We start from the raw sequence: 19770 nt of genomic DNA, 5'->3' as shown, positions 1-19770 counted from the left end.
CTCCGCGGCCGCTTCTCGCGCTGCCCACGGGATGGTGCTCGTGTCCACGGGCTCCCGCCGCGTCCCGCCGGCCCATGGAGCCGCCAGGGCCCGGCCGCCGTCCCCACGCCCCGGGGATCCCCCGGAAAGGACAGGGGAGGGGGGTCTGGGGAAGGCTGAGCTCGCGCGTCCTGCCGTGAGAGGGATGTGGGGTGTCTCGGAGTTCCCCATGCTTGTGGCATCCCAAAAAAGCTCGAGTGTTTGTGTGGTCCAAACCGGGCTTAGAATGAGCCCTGCACAAAGAGAAGGTGCTCTTTTGAGGGGTAGTCCCGGGCATGCGGGGGGCTGTGGGTCCCAGTGAGGCTGTGAGTCCCCTGCCCATCTCCTCCCAACGCGACTGTGGGTGTTGAGCCCATGTCCCCAAAACCAGCACCCCCAGCCCAGCTAAGAGCCTGCCCTGGACTCTCCTGTCCCCATCACCCCTTAGTGCCACCCCACCCTACCACCATCCCTCAGGACCACAGCAAACTGCCCTTGGAGCACCCCAATCCTTCCTTGGGCAGGGAGAGGACGTCATTCCCATCCATCCATCCATCCATCCATGCATCCATCCCACTGAAGCCAACTCCTTTGAGCCCACAGTTGCTCCAATTCCCAACAATTGCAAAGACCACAGCACCACCAGCAGCTCGAATGACAAATTTATTTGTGGATTCACCTCCACCTGCAAACCGAAGCGTTCAATGGGCTAATGCTAATCCTCGTGCTCCCCGTGCGGGATCTGAGTGGGTCCGACATGGGGAGCGCGAGTCCGTGCTCAGTGGCCAAGTGAACCCCTCCGGAACCTCCGGTTCTCCCCCCACCTCCATCCCAGCTTGGCCTCTGCAGGGAGCACGGCCCCACACATAAATACGGACAGACAAGATAACAAAAATAGCATTAATAGTATTCACAAATGAATTAAAAACTACTCATATATGTACAGCAGAGCACGGGCAGTATGTACATGGACAAGCTGTGGACAGCTGTGTCTGCCCGCGGTGGGCTCCGAAGGATGAGGGCGTTTATTCTGGAAGCTAATTTCAGCTCAAAGGCCGGAGGTTCCCTGCTCCGGCAGCAGCGGGAGCAGCGTGGGGATGAGGGGGGAGGGAAGCCAGACACCTCAGTCACTGCATGCACCCGTCACAGCCACGCATGGGGACTGCCTGCGCTATGGGACTGGAAACGTGGGACAGCACCGGAGAGGCTAACAGCTCCTGCTGCCCCCAAAGAGGCTCTCCAGGGGTGGAGATGGCACTCAGCCACTGCCAGCCCTCACTCCCATCTCCTCTGGGCTTGCTTCCCAGCTCATCCCATGAATCGGCTGCTCCCTGGGCTTTGCCATCCCTGTGAAGGTGCTTCCCCTGACCCTTCCAATCCCCAGCTCTGGACTCCTGGACACCACAGACCCAGCCCTCTGCAAAGCCCCTTGTGCCAGGGACAAGCACTCTCCCCCTCTCCTGCCTCCTTCCTTTGCCACCCAGAGGAGCAGGCTGGGAAGGGATGAGCACTGTCCCACAGCCATCTACATTTGGAGAGAGGAGGAGGAAGAGGACAAAGAACCCTTCAAACCACGCACAGCCCTGGGCCTGGCACACCATCCTCATCTGGGATGGGCCGCAGCTCCCAGCAGCTCATTATCTGTGGAGAAGGGAATTCGCATGAGGCTGAACAAGGGCAGAGCTCCTCATCCCTGGCCTCTGCCTCTTCCTCCTGCTCCCCCTGCTGCAGGGACGAGCTCTGACTGGAGAAGCAAGGACAGGATAGTGATGCTGCAGGGAAGCTCCATCCCATCGGGCAGCCTGCCTCTTCCTGGTGCCTGAGCATGCCAGAGACGGGGGCACGGAGCCTGGCCCTTGCTCTGGCTGGGGAACTTTATATTAGTGACACATCTACACACACGCACGCACTCACACATGCAAAAATAAGTCTGTTTATTCTCTTCCAAATCATTTGGAGAACCCTGCAGGGCTGGAACACCTTCTAGCCTGTGCCCTCCCCAGCTGCCTGGATCTCCCCAGCGCTGGGAGCTGGTGGCTGAAGTGCTGCATTGGCCTCAGCGCCTTTAAAACACAACGGAACAGTAAATAAGACGGGCTACAATAAAAGGAGCTGGCGGCACGAGGGAGAAAACTCCATGGAGCAGGGTGCTCGGCCGGGATGGAGGGGCTGCCCCCCTGCGCCGGTGATGGTGCTCGGGAGTGGAGTGTAGTGGATGTGGCGGTGAAGGCGCAGCCGTCCTGGCTGCGGGGGGCTCGATGGCGGCTCACTTGCGGCTCAGCAGGGATCCCAGCAGAAGCACACCGGCCACCGTCGCCCCGGTCAGGAGCCATTTGTTGAAGGTCTCCTGGCCTTTTCTCACCTCGGCAGCAGCATCGTTCCCATAGAGGACCACAAAGTGCTCCTGTGGAAAGAGGAGAGTGGTGAGCAGAGGGGTGGGAGGGGAGCATGGAGGGAAAGGGCTGGCAGGAAAGCGGTGGTGGGGACCGGGCAGGTGACAGATGCCTTGTGCTTCCTCGCTCTGCATCATGCACAGAGGGCAAGTGGGGAAGCACAGTCATGAGAGAAGAGGATGCCAGAAAGGATTTGTGAGGAGAACACCATGAGGGCAGGGCAGGGGATGCATCACGTGCTCTTGGCTCTCTAAAATTAGCATCCAAGTGTGATAGAAATCATTGCAGTGGGAACCCGCTGGGCTCCATTCCCTGGCCGAGGCCTGTGGAAGAAGCAGCAGGGCTGGTGCCCACGGCTGCGGGAGCCCACACCGTGCATCCTCCCAGTGATTTTGTGTCCACAGCGGAGCCTCCCATGTCCCACTCCCACGTCCTGGCCCTCACAGGCTACTTCACAACACGAGCTGGATTTCACGAATCCCTGTGGTGAAGGCAGACACTGGGTCGTCAAGCTCAAGCCTTCCCAGGGCTTCAGGAGAGCAGGCCAAGCATGAGGCTTGGCCAGGAATGCAGTCACTCCGGCTCAGCTCGTCCGAGCTGGCTGCTTCCAGCCCTTCATCTCCAGCAGCAGCAGGAGCTGGGAAGACCTCAGCCCATTGTAAGGAGAGCTGTTGGGGTCCCTAAGCCGCACACGGCAGGGCAGGACGGCGCCCTGGGCAGGCAGCAGGGAAACACATGGCCCAGGATCTCTCAGGTTTATCAGGGCTGAGCAGGAGCTGCAGGGCTGGACAGAGAGGGAGCTGCGAGCTCCAGGCTCAGGGATCACCAGCAGGTCAGCATCAGCAGGGCCTTGATGCTGTCGCACCTTGAGCCCATCTTCCAAGTAAGATCCCCTGTTCCCTGATAAGTGAATGCAGTTCCAGTAACCCGGCTGCTCTGGGAAAGCAGAGATAAGCCCGGCTGACGCTGTGCTCATGTCACGCCTCACCACAGCCTTTGCGCAGGAAGGGGGAGCATCCCTGCCTGCCTGCTCTGCCTGCACGCTGCCTCCCACGCCTGCCCACAGCCTGCAGCCACAGGACTACAGGTCATGGCTGGCATCCAGGTGCCTCTCATTCATGGAACATGGTGCCACGTCTCCCAGCTCCCACCGAACAGCTCCAGCATGGTCACAGCTTGTGGGGCATCTCCTCACCTTGCCACACACCTGTGACCAAGCTCACAAACAGCTTTTCACAGCAGGGTGTGCAGCAGACCTGCATGCTTACTCCGAGGGAGCTGGGCTGTGTCCCTCTCCATGGCCACAGGCCTCCCCACCACAGGGAATCTGGTCCTTGATGAGCTGTGCACCTCAGCACCCACCTCTGCCACCAAAGCTCTTCTCCATCTCCCACCAGCCACCTCCCCAGCTGCCTTCCACACCCTGTGACCATGAGGAGGAGGTACTCACAGACCCAAGGGCAGAGTGTTGGGACACAGGGACTTTGCTAACTCACCCCGGGGCACATCACTACTTCTACCTCACTTAGAGTCCTCTTCAGGGATATGACAGTCATCCCTGTGGCTCCCACTACCTACACAGAGTGGCAGAAGGCAGCTCACTTCCCATCATGCTTGCCAGCTGGCACGGGATCTGTGGAGGTGTTGTACTGTGTCCTGGTCCTGCAGGAATGGGCAGGATGGAGCTCACATGCAGGTGCTGTCCAGGGAGGAAAGTGAGGGCTGCTGCCTGCTGCTAGCCCACTAACGCAGGAACAGCCAGTGATGTGCTGCAGGAGAGGGACAGGAGAAGAGCCCAAACCCAAGAAGGGGATATTTTAAATTCTACAGATACCGGAAATCCCTCTGCTGCTAGCTGGTGATGAGAATGGAGCTGTGACAGGGCATGGCAGTGGCAGCAAACTGATAGCAGGCTTGCAGGGATGGAGGGCACAGGGAACTGGGGCAGAAGGCACAGACTTGTCCGAAAAACACCACCCCTACAACCTCTGTGTATGGGAAGATTTAGGTTGGGTGTTAGAAGAAGGTTCTTCACCCAGAGGCTGGTTGGGCATTGGAACCAGCTCCCCAGGGCAGTGGTCATGGCACCAAGCCTGAACCAGAGTTCAGGGAGTGTTTGGACCACACTCTCAGACACATGGTGGAATTGCTGGGCTGTCCTGTGCAGGGCCATGAGCTGGATTTGATGAACCTTGTGTGTCCCTTCCAACTCGGCATATGTTTTGATCTCTCAGTGCCAGGGCCCTTGCTCCAGGGATGGTCCTTCCCTTGGACAACGTGTCCCAACCACTCGTTCACAGCACCTGATGCTGCAGAGCGCTCAGCTGAAGGAAGGCGGCTGCACCCTCGTGATGTATTCCCCAGAAAATCTGCTTTCCTCAGGGATTCGGTAGGACCTGCCCCACTGAGAGTCCCACACATCTCCACAGGCTCCTCCTGACCCATGGCAGGGACATCTCCACTGTGCCCAGGAAGGCTGCAGTGGTGGACAGGGCTACACACATACCCTGCCTCTCCATGGGGCAGGCACCAGGAGAGGGCCCCGTGGGCAGGGCAGGGAGCCAAGGAGGGCTGGCAGCCGGTTCTCCACGCTGCTTTTTCCATGGCATGTGCCACCGAGCTTGGGGAAAGGCAGTTCCAGGAAGCCCTTGCTTCCAAGAAAAGGAAGTGTTTGCTGAAGGAGAGATAAATGGTGCACAGTGAACGCAGTGCTATCGGGTGCTACAGGCGGAGAGGAGCACAGCCAGAGCCCAGCACAGGCAGGGAGGGGACATCAGCCCTTCTCCTTTCCTTTGGAAGGGAGCAGCAGCTGCTGGAGCCACAGCTGGGGGCTGTAGGGAACTCGAGGAGAGCGCCTTGCCCTTCTCCGGGAAAATCACCCTAAGAGCTGTGATAGCTCAGCCCCTGCACAACTTCAATCCCAGATGTGTCCCCTGGGAACCAGATCCCAGACCAGAGGGAGTGGAAAAACAGGCAGGAGCGTCCTCCCTGCCCATGCTGGGGGTGGGTTGAAGGTTAGGGAAAAGCAGCTTGCTCTGTTCCCACACCATCCCAGGCCTCGGCTGCTCTGCACCTGAAGCCCAGCACTTCCAGGACTGATCCTGACCTCTCTGGCCTGGTGTTTGGATATCAGGCTTGCCCAGACATGTCCAGATATTTCTGGCCTCCCCCAGTCACCTTTATCTGAGAGGAAATATTTGGAATTCCTGAGTTGATCACAAGGACTGTGGTAGCAACAGCACGTCAGTGTCTCAACCCGTGGGCCTCTTCCACCAGAGAGGACAGGCTGTTCCATCAGAACACCCGTCACATCCCCTTCCCCACACCGGGTGACTGACACGTCCGAGAGGAGGATGCTCTGGAGCAGGAGATGAGGAAGCAGAGATCTTATTCCTATGCATGAGGCAATCCCCTGCCTTTGCTTCTCCTCCCCAGAGCTGGGGAAGGAATCCACATTTTCTTGCTGGAGCCTAAATGACCACTTGCTGGAGGAGATGGGGCAGGGGGTGTTTCCCTCCTGCTGCACATGCTACTTGCCGGAGGCAGAAGGACCTGGAGAGTCAGGCTCCACCACCCCACAGAGCTGGGGCAGGGAGGCTCTGCAGTGCCAAAAGTTCTCTGGACACTCACAGAGCCTCCAACTGCAACCCAGCACTGTGGGGGATGCAGCAACCATTCAAACATTGCCCAGTGCCCACACACAAACCCATAGCAAAAAGGCAAGAGGAATGGGTCTGACCTAAAGTGTTTTGTCCCAGGTGGGAGAGCAGACTAAAGAAGCATGACATCTGGCTGAGATGCTACTCATATCCTGGCATGGGAAAGTGAACACCTAAAATTTGAGGCTCTCATTTGTTTGGTTCGTTTCATTCACCAGTGCTGCCCGCGCTTGAGGGAGAACAGTTGCTGGATCCCATTCAGGGTCAGCAGAGCAGGTTCCTCTTCCAGGATAAGCCCCAGCACTTGGGGAAAGAGGATTCGGTGACACTGAGCCATGGGGGCAGGTGAAGGAAGCAGATGTGGGCAATAAACTCCCATCTGGCCTCTGGTGAGGCAGGAGAGTGGAGAGGGGAGGGCTCTGGCAGTTTGGGGCTCAAACCTTGCCCTGCACAAGGGGGTAAAGGGTATGGAGGTCACCGAGATACCAGGACAAAGCTTTGAAAACCAGCAGAGAAGAGCCAGGCTCTACTGGGAGTATTCAGGTGAACTGGTGGCACTTGGTCAAACTTCAACACAGAGACTGGGACGCCAGAAGGAGCTTTGGAGCTTCCCCACAGCTCCGATACCCAGAGAGCCCAGTGAGACAGACACCCCCAGCACCCACCTCAGCATACACAACAGCCTTTCCAACCCAAGGATCCTCATGTGTTTTATCAAAAATTAGCTGGTTCCCCAAAACCTCCCGTGGGATAAGTCAGCATTGTTCCCAGATGGATCAACAGTGGTACAGGGAGGTTAAGTGCCTTTCCCAGAGCTGTGTGCGAGCCAGCAGCATGAGCCACAGCATCTGACTCCCAACCCAGGCATTCTCATCACGAGGCAATGTTTCCCTTGAAAACAAGGCTGTTTCTGTTTTACCTTCACCGTAAGTACAGCTGTGTTCCTGCTCAGAGGTCTAACAGCAACCGCCGGCCGGGAGCAGAGTCATCTGGATGACCAGACATTTGTTAATGAGATGCTGGGAACAGTTTTGTGCTGAGCAGCAAGACAAGGAGGGGAAAAAGAAAGGCAGCAGCTCTGTACAGACCACAACAAAGCCCTGCATCGACAGCAACCTGCTCCCAGAGCCCCTTTGGGCTGCCAGCTCACCACATGGGGCTGGCATATGTGAACCTGGAGGTGAAGCACAGGGGGGAAAAGGCAGCTGAGAGCTTTAAGAATAAAAGAAAACATAAGTATTCCCAAAGGCTGCCACTGGCATCCTGTAAACACAGCTCTGTGGGTCCCTTTGTGATATATATGGAAGAGACATCCTGGATGTTCTCCCTCTGTCCTGCTCCCCCTGATGCTGTGTCCATGTGTGGCCCCCACCACTCCCAGCTCTGAAAGGAGGGCAGCAGGGACAGAGTGTGACTGCACAGGTCACAGGACTGCCTGCAGTGCTGGGCAGTGGAGGTCAAGGTGAGCACCTGACTCAGAAGCATGGCAAGGGAACCTGCCATCCAAGGTAGGTCTGACCTTCCCCATAGAAACACAGATCCTAGAATGGTTAGAGGGGACCTTAAAGACCATCTAGTTCCAATCCCCCTTCCATGGGCAGAGAAGATCTGCAGCTTCACCCCACTGGTCCCCACCAGCAATCCCAAGCAGGCTCAGAATGGGGTGGGGAAGGGGCTCTGGGACACAGAGAGAGGAAGGGGCTCTGGGGACAGCAGCTGCAGGTGCAAATACTCCGGAGACTCAGCTCTAACTGTTATGCAAATGGTGACCTCCAGGGAAGCAGCTGCTGATCTCCATGACAATGGCAGGGAATGCCACCCACCCACTGCCTCTCCTGCCTTTCCTGCCCTTGGAGCTGGTGCTGCGGTGTTGTGGGCCCTGGGGTGCTGTCCCTGCCCAAGTCCCGGGGCATTCATTGAAACCTGCATCTTGGAAGGAGGCAGCCATCAATTCAAAAGGGTCAATTAAACAAGAACGTCCCCTCTTCTTTCTCTTCTCACTCGAGCTTTGCTGTGGGGCTCCAGCCTAGCCCAGGCCAGAGCTAGCTCTTTTCTAACCAGAACCAAACCCTCACTAGCACATTCCAGCCCTAATCCTTGCCGAGGCAGCCTCCTGTCAAACTGGTTTCATCACCAGCTCCAGGGAACCTGCAATAACCCCACACCATTCAGCACAATTTCAGCGTTTTCCAAATACATGAAAGAGGCTATGGTGACAGCTGTAACCCCCGTCCCTGCCCCGGGAGACTGCTGTGCACAGCACGAGATGGAGAGCAGGGAATTGCGCTCTCCGTTCCAGAAATCTGCTGAAACATTCATGTGTATTAAAGCCGGAGACGATGTGAGTGACTAATCCACTTGCATCCATCTTTCATCAGTGTTCCTCCCAGAGCTAACGGGGGTGAGGGCTCCCGAAGGTGCCGCAGCTCCGGCCGGCACCAGGCCCGCTCGGCAGGGCAGGAGAGGCTGGCAGGAGACATGGCTCTGGTACAAAGGCACAGCGAAGAACACATTGGCTGAGCCGGATCCACTCAAGAGATTAGCACCTGCTGGGAATGGGATTGTTTTCCAAAGGGCATTAAGTGGAATAGTCCGAGGAAAGACGGTCTCTCTGATGCTTCTCCCCACCGGACAGATGGTGTCTGAGCCCCGCAGCAGAGCAGCCTTTGTGCGAGGGGCACGCTCTGGGGGCAGGGAAGGCTCCTGCTTTCATGTCCTGGTTATCTGCCGCCTGTGGGGCTGGGGAGCAGAGGGCCGTGGCCAGCTCGCTGCGCCGGACAGAGCACCTCAGCAGGGCCACCCGCACCCAGAGAACAGAGCTCAATTTTCACCTTGTCATTGCTCTTCCCGGACGTCAGAGCTCCTGTGCAATCGTGCCCTTGTGTAACCGTGGGGAAACCTGTGCCGGGGAGATGTGCCATGCTCACGTGTGCCCGGCTGCTGAGCCACGTTCCCTCCTGCCAGGGGGTGAGTGGGCGATGCTGACAGCTCTTCCCGGTCCTCACCCGCACCACGAGCCTCACCAAACACACCCCACAGGAAATGCTGGCGTTACCAGGACTCAAGGGAGCCAGGCTGGGTGCAGGGATGGTCCCCAGAGGAGATAGATCCTGGAGAAGAGCTGCTGGTTCTCCTGCCTCAGCCACTTGTCCACCAGCATCCTGGAGGAGCGACGGCCAAGCTTTACCACTTCCCACTTCAGCCCCGGCACCTCACGAGGCTGCTGTAATTCTTACATGCCACTTGAATGAAAAAGGGGAAAGGGTGGAGGCGCAGGAAGAGGAGGAAGATGTGCTCATTCTGTTTTCACTTCCTGTTAGTTCCATGAAATTTCAAATGATTCAAGCCACAAAGTCCCTTTTAGCAAAATCCTTGCTGACTTGAGGGCAGGAAGCACAGTAGGCAGCTGATGCAGCAAACACAAGAGAGAGCGATGCAGCATGAGAAGGAGACTTTGTGCTCTGCCCTGGGCTCCTCCATGCATGTTGTTGCATGAAATAATCACTGGCTGGTGCAGTGGAAGCTTCTAAATGAGGTCAGTTGCTCTATTAAAAGACATTAGCTCTCCAGCAAGTTTAATACACTGGTGAGCCATACAAGTACAGGATGGAGGCACTTGCAACGCTCCATGATGGCTGATTTACAGGTAGCAACACCTCATTTTCTCCATATGTAAGTCATATGTCACCCAGGCACTACCCAGGGCCACATACACACCCAGCACCCACATCCCAGCCCAAACCCTGAGCCAGCTCACCACGAGTCACACACAGGCAGTAATGCCACGTACTGCCACCAGACATGCTCCCTGCACAACACTGGTAGTGTCGCCAGTCTTCCTCAGCCTCAATGGTGGCACAAACCAGAGAGATGGGCAAATTGGACTGGTATCGTTCAGAGAAGCAACGCAGACAGCTGTCCTGCTCCACCTGATCATGGTACTAGCTGCATGCAAACCAAACCAGCTCCATGCCAGCCAGCCTAGACCTCTTCTCTGAGCTTCCCAAAGAGCCCTTCATCCTCCAGCAGAGAAGAAAACCCTTCCATGCTCCTTCAGGAAGCAGCCAGTTCCAGTAACTCCCTTTCAAGTCCTACCCCAAGAGCCAGGTCACTGCACAGCTCTTGGCCACAGGTTCCTTGCACACTCCAGCTCCTGCTCCAAGCCCTGCCTGGTGCCAGCTTGTCAGGTTTTGGAGTATTTGATTTCAGTCTTAAGAGCACCTGTCTGGCAGCGGTACAGGCAGGGAGAACCTGCCTGCTCTTTGTTCTTGGCCAGGCACAGCACAGAGCAGGACACCTGCCTCAGTTTCCCTCTGAGCTCAGGTGCAGGGCTGTGAGCCGGGGAGCTCTGGGTCCATCCTAGATCAGGAACAGGGGCTGAAAGGCTGAGCCTAGCCCTACTCCCACCGGAGGCTCCTCATCTCCAGGGCTCATCTCCCCAAGCAGGATACTACTGCCAGGAGCTAGCTACTAATTGGATCTACTTAAATCAGCAGCTACGTCTGCAGACACAGCTGAAACACAAGCTTGAGCAGGAAGGAGGATAATGCAATAAATTCAAACAGCTCTCCCCAAGGGAATCGCACAACCCCCTGAAACTTCCCTCTTTGCAGATACAGCCCATTACCCTTCCCTGGGCACACTGTGCCAGTGCAGAGGCAAGCAACGGTGGAAAAAGTAACCAGCCCAAAGCCCCCTGAAACACCAAGCTCCCCCAGCTTCCTGCTCCCAGCAGCAGAGGAAAGGCAGACCAGTTCCAGCACAACATTCAAACAGTCCCTGTGGCCACGGGAGCCTCTCTGGTTAACGCTCCGAATCCCGCTCCTCCCTCCCTCCCTCGATACCCCGGAGGCAGGCAGCAGCGCTGAGTGCACTGGGTTTCCCATTAAAGAGATCCTGAGAGACAGCACTGGGCTGGTACACGTGAGCACGTGTCCGAGAGAAGACACGGGCGGCTGGAGAGATGCTGGCTGCACGGAGCTGCAGCGGGCGTTCCCGCCTGCAGGCAGTCCTTCCCAGCACTGCTCAGCCCTCCGATTCTTTTTTTGCTAACTAAATTAAACATGAGGATAAAATAAGCAAAATACCTAAAAATAAAAAATAAACCGAGCATTTCTACAGCACAACTAGGTCACAGCTCCCCAGCATGCGAGTCGTGGCAGCCACGGCTCAGCCCCTTGAGCCTCCCGGGTTCAAAACTGACATCTCTCTTAAAAGGCTGCTCCCGAAACCCACACCTGCTCCCCGGTAAGCCCAGCTGGAGCCATCTGCTAACGGCTCTGCCTCCCGGCAGCCCTCGGCACCCTCGTTCCGCTGGGCTGTTCCGCTGCGGCAGAGTAACCCTTCTCCCCACCTGACCATGACGGGTGCCAGCCCGTGTCCTGAGCCTGCCCCACTGCCCCCCTCCATGGGTGCACTGTGGGGGAAGCTCTCCCACCCCTCTGGAATGCATGTTCCCTAACTTGAGCTCTTGGCATCTCAAGGATGATTAGGAGCAGGACTTCAGAGAGATCTCGCACCAAGAACCCCTCCGCACATCCTTCCAGGTGAGGAGCAGGGAGGAGGAAGTTTCCCTGTCCAAGGTCAGGGCAGTAAAGCAAGGAGTGCCCTGGCACTGAGGGACTCCGCTTCCCTTTCATGCCTCCACTCTGTTCGTTAATCTTTAGTGGCTCAGAACAATAGTGTTTAAGGGCAACATCCCTCCCTTGCGGGAGGGTGGAGGAGGAGAGCGGAGGGTGGAGGAGAGCGGCTGCTCTCCTGCCACTGCAAGGCAGAGCCACCCGCAGTGAATACCTACGCTCTGAATCAGCAGGTAGGTCAACATCCCAGCTGCTCTTGGGGTCCCGAGAGGGAACAGAGCAGCTGCACCCAGCCCCCTTCTGCTCCCACGGCAGAAGCCACCATTAATCCCTCGCCTCTCGGTTCACCAGGTCTGCAACACTTCTACAACTGATATCCATTCCTTCCCTTCCCCCAGCTCCTCCTGGGAATACTCCGGCTTTACAGCTAGTGGGGAAAGAGCTCCTAGAGAAATACTCCTTGTAACATCAAGATGGGACTGTGCTTACAGCCATCAGCTGCTTGGTAAAAACCAAAGGAAACCAAACCTTCTCAGCTTCAGCAAAGATCTTAGAGCACCACACCACCATTCAGCTGCACCCGGTGTGTGCCGCAGGCGTGTCGCTGCTCCCGGGGGTAAACCACGTACACAAACCATACCAGAGCTCCACGGAAATCAGGCACAGCAGCCCAGACACGTACAGAAAGCTGCAGCTTCCACTGGGGAAAAGAAAGCTCCCACCCACCCCTTCTGTTGTGCTGGGACACCCCACTGCTGCTGAAACAAGGAGAGACCTTGGGCAGCGCTCCAGGGACCCGGCTCCAGCGTTAGAGAAGAGCAGGATGAGCAGGCGGAATGACATTACTGAGAGCAGCTGTGAACACAGAGCAGCAAGAAACAGTTTGTTAATTATTTCACAGGTCTTTTTTTAAATGACACTCAGCTCTTCGGATTAAAGAGCCTCAGAGTGCTTTACGAATCAGAGTTGCCAGTGGCTCCCCTGGGAGCGAAGGAAACGCTATCCCTTTCGCTCAAAGACCCCGGGGTTAAGTGGGCTGCTCTGAGCCACAGCCAGCCACGGGCAGGAGCTTGGCTTTCCAGGCGCCTGCTGTAATCACAGATCTAAGGAACGTAATCAAACTGCACCACACACCGAGAGGCAGCAAGGAAAACAGGCAGGGCCCCAAAGAAGGAGAACGAGTAAAGGGGGTAAAGAGCAAAGCTCTGAAATCAGCCTCTGCATCGCTCTTGGTCTAGCGGCAGGAATGCTGCTGCGGGCCGGGCAGGAAGCTGCAGTGGAAGTCATTCCAATGGCATTTCCTGGAGAGCACTGCAGAAAAGCCTCCCAGGTCGAAGGCTGGATGAGGAGCTGCCAGGGATCTGCACACCGAGCCCAGATCTCCGGCCATCAGCGAGGATACAGCTACCTAGGCTGGTTGCTCCAGGTATGACAGCCTGAGCCAGGACACTGCTGCCAGCTCCCACAGCCAGGGAGGAACACTCAGGACTGTGAAGGGACACTGGGGACCCCACTGGCCAGAGGACAGTAATTTTTTCACCCCAAGCAGTTGATGATAGTGGGGCCATCGCCTCAGCTGCAAGGGATCAAGGCTGTAAAATAATTACAGAGGACAAAGTGCAAAGCAATAGTCTAGCTGAGCTCCACAGACCAGGTTGCTCAAAGCCCCATCCAACCTGACCATGAGCACTTCCAGGGATGGGGCAGCCATAGCTTCTCTGGGCAACCTGTGCCAATATCTCACAAACCTCATAGGGCAAAGAATCTTCTAATATCCACTCTAATTCTGCCCTCTGTCAGTGGGGAGGACTTCCCCCTTGTTCTGTCACTCCATGCCCTTGTCCAAAGTCCCCTTCCAGCTCCGCTGGAGCCTCTTTAGGCATTGGCAGTCTCCAGACTGAACAACCCCAATTCTCTCAGCCTGAGATGAAGCCATAGGACTCATCTTCAAGAGTGCAAAGCATGGCCTTGGCTATGCTCAGACTCTTCTGCTGAGTCAGTTCTTCTGCACACTGGCCACCACATGGAACGGATGGCTGTGATCTCAAACAGGATTAGAAGTGCCGGGGCAACCCCGAAACCCAACCTGCAACACTCAGAAGGGCAGAACTCTGGCAAACAACACTCCCAGGCAATGTGGTAGTGGCAGGGACAGTTTGTGCAGGATACCTGGGGCACAAGGCCAAAATGTATTTCCAAAGAGCTGAGAATCAAAGTCTAGCTCCCAACCTGAAAGCATTGAGGAGCCTGGAGCCAGAGCACAGGACGAAATCCCAGCTGTGTGCTGTCATATGACACAGGCTGAGTCATTTCCTACCATTCAGAAAAAAAATCAGAAAGATAAAAATGAGCTTGCTATATTGACATCTTCAAAGGGTTTTCCCCAAAGAGAATCATAAGCTTCCAGTCCACTGCAGGGTGACACAACACATGTCCCAGCACACCAAGTCCTGTGTGGCCAGGGTCAGCTGAGAACCCAGGAAGCACTGAGCCATCGCAGGAAGTAGTTCATTCTCCACCAGCCTAGCCCAGTTTGTTGGGATTCACATGTGACAGACTGGTGCTAAAGATGCCATTTGCTTTCAGTCCTAGCCTGACACAGTCCCTTCATGTTGGTCCCCACCATATGCCCCACAAACCTCTTGACTCTACATCCACAGATCTAACTCCAAGCCAATCCAGAAAACCTTCCTTAAATCCCACTCAGAATGTAGATTTAACCTTGAAGGAAAAGCTGTCATGCACTGGAGGGCCACAGCCAGGCAGGATCTACTGCTCACTTTCCTTTCTCAAACAGATTAAGCACGGTCAGTACATCTCTGCCTGCCAGGCTCTCTCTCGTTCACCCTGCGCTTCCCCCTCCTTCCTTCCCATTCACCAGATTTCTCCCTCCATGACTCCCAATCCCCACTGGCATCACCATGTGAACTTCACAGCTAGTGGGACCTGGTCTTGGTCAAAGCAACTGCCCCAGGAAAGCCTCCTTTTTGGATGTGACAGCTTGCCAAGACTCTCTTCTGGCTGATTATTAAATGTTCCCCTTGGGTTGTTCTTGTTTGTTTGTTTTCCCAGTGCCAGATTGCAGAGAGGAGGGCAAACCAAGGCAGAGCCAGTAAATGTGACAAAACACTCCTATGTTAACGTTATGGAGCAAGATTTACCATTTCCCCTTGCCTCAAAATATGATTTCTCAAGAGAACTGCTACAGCCCAGCACACAGCAGCCTCCAAAGGCACCTGCAGCCTGTGGCCCTCCGATGCTGCCTTTGTTCCACTGGTGGGGAATGAAACAGAGCTTCCTACACAACCGGGCTATGCAGCACTTGTGATGGAGCCATGCTCCTTCCCTCTTTCAGAGGGGCTTTCCAGGAAGAGAAGTGCTGCAGTGCTCCAAAACACAAACCACCTGGGCCCTGCCAGGCCGACCTGCCAGAACTTGCATCCCTCTCACCAGGACCTGCCTGCTGCACCTCTCGGGAGTGCTTTGTTTGAATGGGACAGGCTCTAACAGCTCCAATGCATCAGACTCCATGTGCAAACACGGCGGCAGGAGAGGGATGGCTCCATCACAGCCAGGGCAGGGTGGCACTCCTCTTGCAGGGAGAGCTGGCAGCAGGCCAGCGGCTTTCTCCCTGCAGCTGGAATTGCGCGAGAGCGATGGAAAGCGAAGCATCCCCATGCATTCCCCACACGTGAGGCACTCCGGAGCTCTTATGGCCCCTGTCCCTTGGCGTGGAGTGGCATGGCTGCCTCCAAGAAGGGACATGATGAAAGCTTAGAGTGGAGGAAAGCTACAGCCAAGATGTCAAATGAGCACGCAGGGTTTGCAACAGGCTGGCAGTAGCAACACTGCCCAGCGCTGGATTTTTGGTGGCTGGTGGTGTGGATTCCCCACACTCCGGCCTTCACCACTCTGCCTGGCTCCCATTCAGCTCCCAGCATAGCCCAGGCAGCAGCACAGCCTGGGCAGGGAAGTTAAAAGCCTGGTTCAAGGTTAGAACAAGAGAGCAAGGCGGTCCCCTGAGTGGGAAACGGCGATTTTCAAAGAGAGAGCTGGTGGGCGGGTCAGATAGAGAGGAGTCCTGACCCTTCCGCAATCTGTTGAACAAATATTTGTTCCAAACAATTAATTTAGAGACAGACACAAAAAAATTGAAGAGTCTGGATCATGATGGTTGGGGGTGGGGAACAGAGGGAGGAGGTATTTCATTCCCCACAAGCAGGGACCAGTGATTTTCCACCAGTGATTTAATCTAAATCCCCCAGAGAGTTCATTTACAAAAAATCAGATTGCATTATCGCCTAGGTCTCCAGGATACAGCCCAATCCGTCACTAACAGCAACAGCCACACTAGCTTGAAAACCTCAGTTTGATCACTCAATTCCAAGACTAATCTGTGGCTCTAAAAGCCAAAGGCAGAGGGAGGGGAAAGGAACTCTGCATTTGGCCAGGGTTATCTGCAGGATGAGAGAGCTAATGGGCCACAATGCAGCCAGATGAAATGGCCAGCGGATCCCGGGTTATTAATTGAAACCAAGCTCCTCTCCTTGCCTGAGCAGCCCCACCCAGGCAGTGCCCCAGGGCGGCCACATTCCTGGAATTCCTGCACCGTTCCTGAATCAGCTCCCTCTCCCTGGGTGCACCAGCTCCCCTTCTTCTCCGGGGTCCCCAGCATTGCTGGTCAGGCACAGGGAGCTGGGGAGAGCCTCTCCTCTGTCAGGAGAGTGCAGAGCACAATGCTGGGCTCAAAGGCTCCTGTCCCCTTCCCAAAATGCTGGGCTCTGCCGATGGGCTGTGAGCTGAAGGGAGCTGAGAGGCCTCAGCTCCCAGGAAGGAGGCAATTCCCCACTGCTTAGATGTCAATGCCTGACAGCATGAACTCTTTCCAGTGGGAATCGGTAAAGGTTACACCAGCAGGGAATCACTAAGATGCAGAAGCCAAATGAAAACTCAGACATCTGTAGGTCATATACCTCCCGCCGGCAGTCCCAGGCTGCACCGCACAGCCGGACCCGGCATTTCAAGAATGCTTCCTGAAGAAATGCTTATTCATGTTAATACCTCACCACTGAGAGCTCCCAGGGTTTGCTGCTGGGGCAGCTGGGAGCACTGCTCCCTGCCAAGGGAAAAGCAGCTGCGGGCTGAGCAGCTCCCCAGCACAGAGGTTGCCTCCACCTCGGCCCTGGCTTCCACCACACCAGCTCAGACAGCCCCAGAAGCCCACCCAACCACCGGGATCTGCTGTGGGATTCACTTCACCATAAGCAAGGCAAGTGCTGTTTCCAGAATGAAGAAGTAGCTGTTACCTCGGCAAACCACCAGCCAGCCCACCACAACACTGCCTTGGAGAGGAGGAAGCTCCACTCCCTGCTGTTAATGACACTGGGAACATGCCCCACAGACAGGGCTCTGCTTGAAGAACAAGCTTGGATGACATTAGATTTTCAAAGGCTCTTGGAAAAGCAGGTCTTTTACATAACATCCAGGGAGAGGGAGAAAAAGCAGGGATGGAGAAAGACATATTTAAGCACAAACTGTTTGTGTCAACACGGTGGGCTGACCCTCTTGGAACGGAGTGTTAAGAACGCAGAAGGCAAGACCGCACACCCCTTTATCCTCCCTGCAAGGTGTAGGACAAGCTCTAGCACAAACATTGCAGGGAGCTGCGCTCCGGTTTGACTGGCCCCACTGCCAGCCTGGAGCGAGGGAGGGCATGGGCAGCCACCCCCACCACAGAGAGGTGTTCTTACCCATCCGCCATTCTCCTGGATCCAGGGATCTAAGTGGTCGGTCAAGTACGTGGTCATCCAAGATACAATGCGTTTCACCAATACCCGCATCTCCTTGACAACGCTCTCCACGCACAAGGCTCCTCCGAAGGAGAAGAAAGCCACAATGCGGCCCCAGTTCACTCCATCGCGGAACAGTTCGTTCACTACCTGCTCAAAGCTCTGATACGCTGTGCTGGGAGTGATGTGGAGCTGGGAAGTGAGGTCGCTGAACGCCCGCCGATACCTCAGCTCAAACTCATCCCCCGCCTCTCTCAGCGCCTGCCTCACATCGGCTGCTCGACGGATCTCACGGACTTCGAGGCTGCTCTGGTGCACGGTGGCACCATTCACTATGTGGCTGGTGGGTGCATGCCAGGAGGGGCTCCCGTTGAGGACGCCGTCCATCTCGTCCTCCTCCCCTGCAAAGTCAGTCCTGTTCTCATCTTCCTCCTCCAGCTGACTCCAGCTGTATCCTTTCTGTGAGAGCTTGTAGGAAACAAAGTCAATCACTAACTCCCGGTTACTGCTGTACATTTTCACACTTGGGAGACCCTCAATGAGTCCATGGTCCGGAGCACAAGCAGATCAGCACTTAGCAGGTCTCGACTCCACTCCTCTTCCTCACGACCGATGGAAGCATCTGACCTTAGCACAGAGGAGGAGAGAGGCACCGAAACGGTTAATGCCACAGCTCTTAGATGCACCCGCGCCATTACCACCGATAGCTTATCGTTATACTGAGATCACCCCGCAGCTCTACGCCGAGGCTCAGGGCCACCAGATTGAAGCCGCACGGAGGACCGACCACAACACCCCCTTCCCCAGAAACCAGCCTCGAGCCCCGAGGACCCCCAGGCTCGCTCCGAGCAGACCCCAGGTCTCACCGGGTGCGGGCTGCGCCTGGCAGGCCGGCTGCGGGCCGGGGCGGAGGCGGTTCTCGTTCTGCTGGAGCTGCGGGTCGGCCCGGTCCGAGACAGCACCGCCCCCGCCTCGCCCCGCCCGTTAAAGGGCCCGGCGCCCCCGCCCCCCTCCGCCAGCGTTACCCAACCGCTGCAGCGACGGCAGCGGGCGCGCAGGGCTACCCAAGGATTACGGCAGCCCCAGGGGCGCCCGGTTTGACGGTAATCGCAGCCCCCGCCGCCCCAAAGCCCCTCGCTCCGTGCAGGCGGAGAGGATAAACCGCTGAAAACCGGCGAGCGCTCGCCACCGGGGCTGCCGCCGCACGGCCCTGCGTCCTTACGGGAGCGATTCCAGTCACGGTTAGCGGCGCACTGCCGTTGGGGCCGGGACGGTGACACGCCGGGCAGCGGCAGGCGGGAGCGCAGCAGGGGGCAGCCGGTCCTTCCGGCCACCGGACTGGCCGCCCCTACCACCGGACTGCTTCCCCCAGATCCCCGAACCGCCCCCCCCCCCCAGTCACCGGATCGCCCCCCCCAGGTGCACGGACGGCCCCACCGGTCGCCGTACCTGGGGGGCGGGGCCGCGCACGAGGGCCGGCACGGCGCCCGCGCGGCCGACACGTCAGCCAATCAGCGGGCAGGAGAGCGCCGAGGGGCTGGGGCCCGGCAGCGGCCTCGCTGTTTGGCTAAGCCGCGCGTCACTCAAGGCTTACCCCACCCCGCCCCTCACCTCAGCCGCCGACGGAGGGTCCGCGTCCTTCCCGGCTCTGACGCGCGGGCCCGGCTGGCAGTGACGCCGGGGGTCGCCAGGAGCCCCGCCGGGCCTCGGCCCGCTCAGCAGTGCCGGGGCTCCTTCCACATCGCCCGCCGAGCGACCGGGGGGGTGCGGTAGGGTGGGAGGGGGCAGCAAAGGGGCGGTGCGCATGCGCACGGTGCCTCGAGGCTGGGCGAGGAGCGTCGGTTGGACGGCGCGGGGGCGCGGTGCGCCTGCGCAGTGCCGGCTGGACCGGTGCGCCGGCGCGGGATGAGGGCGGAGCTCTGGCGCCCCCTGCCGGCCGCGGCGGGATCCCCTCCCGCCGCGCCCTGCTGGCCCGGCCGCCGTCCCCTCACCGCAGTCCGGGACTTACGTGCGGGGTTTTGCGTCTCCACAGTGCTCAGGGAGCCCGTGATGGGGCTGTGAGGGGAGGTTTATGCGGGCAGTGCTGGAGCGGTGAAAGCCACTGTGGGAGCCGGGGCCTAACCCATCCCTCTCCAAGGCCACGGGGAAGATTATGCAGCACTTGGGGTCGATAACGCCACTGTGCAAAGAGCACTTTCTCCTAACAGCATCGAGAAACCTGGCTGGGCTTACCAGGCGGTGGAAGCCGCCTTCCCCGGGCCCAGCAGTCAGAAGGGCTGATCTGGTGAGGAGCAGCGGGTGGAAGCCGGGCAGCGGACACGGATACTGCCGC

The 19770-nt window shown here is 57.3% G+C and overlaps 1 protein-coding gene across 5 annotated transcripts; it reads right to left on the bottom strand.

Moving 5' to 3' along the window:
* Positions 1-668: 668 nt before the first annotated feature.
* BCL2L1 (BCL2 like 1) lies at positions 669-19625 on the bottom strand. 5 transcript variants are annotated; one of them, XM_069034181.1, is made up of 3 exons: positions 19050-19625; positions 17400-18065; positions 669-2422 (listed from the first exon to the last, which is right to left on the bottom strand). In XM_069034181.1, the coding sequence occupies exons 2-3, from the start codon at positions 17952-17954 to the stop codon at positions 2285-2287; spliced, it is 693 nt and encodes a 230-aa protein (XP_068890282.1). In that variant the 5' UTR covers positions 17955-18065; positions 19050-19625; the 3' UTR covers positions 669-2284. The 5 variants fall into 5 exon arrangements, with proteins under 5 accessions (XP_068890282.1, XP_068890286.1, XP_068890284.1 ...); XM_069034185.1 differs by having other exon boundaries at positions 17400-18060; XM_069034183.1 differs by lacking the exon at positions 19050-19625 and adding an exon at positions 18661-18798.
* Between the last annotated feature and the right edge of the window lie 145 nt (positions 19626-19770).

Source organism: Aphelocoma coerulescens, chromosome 20 (genome assembly GCF_041296385.1).
Source record: "Aphelocoma coerulescens isolate FSJ_1873_10779 chromosome 20, UR_Acoe_1.0, whole genome shotgun sequence".
Taxonomy (NCBI): domain Eukaryota; kingdom Metazoa; phylum Chordata; class Aves; order Passeriformes; family Corvidae; genus Aphelocoma; species Aphelocoma coerulescens.
Note: the sequence above shows the minus strand (reverse complement) of the source record. Positions and strands in the feature narration are given on the sequence as shown.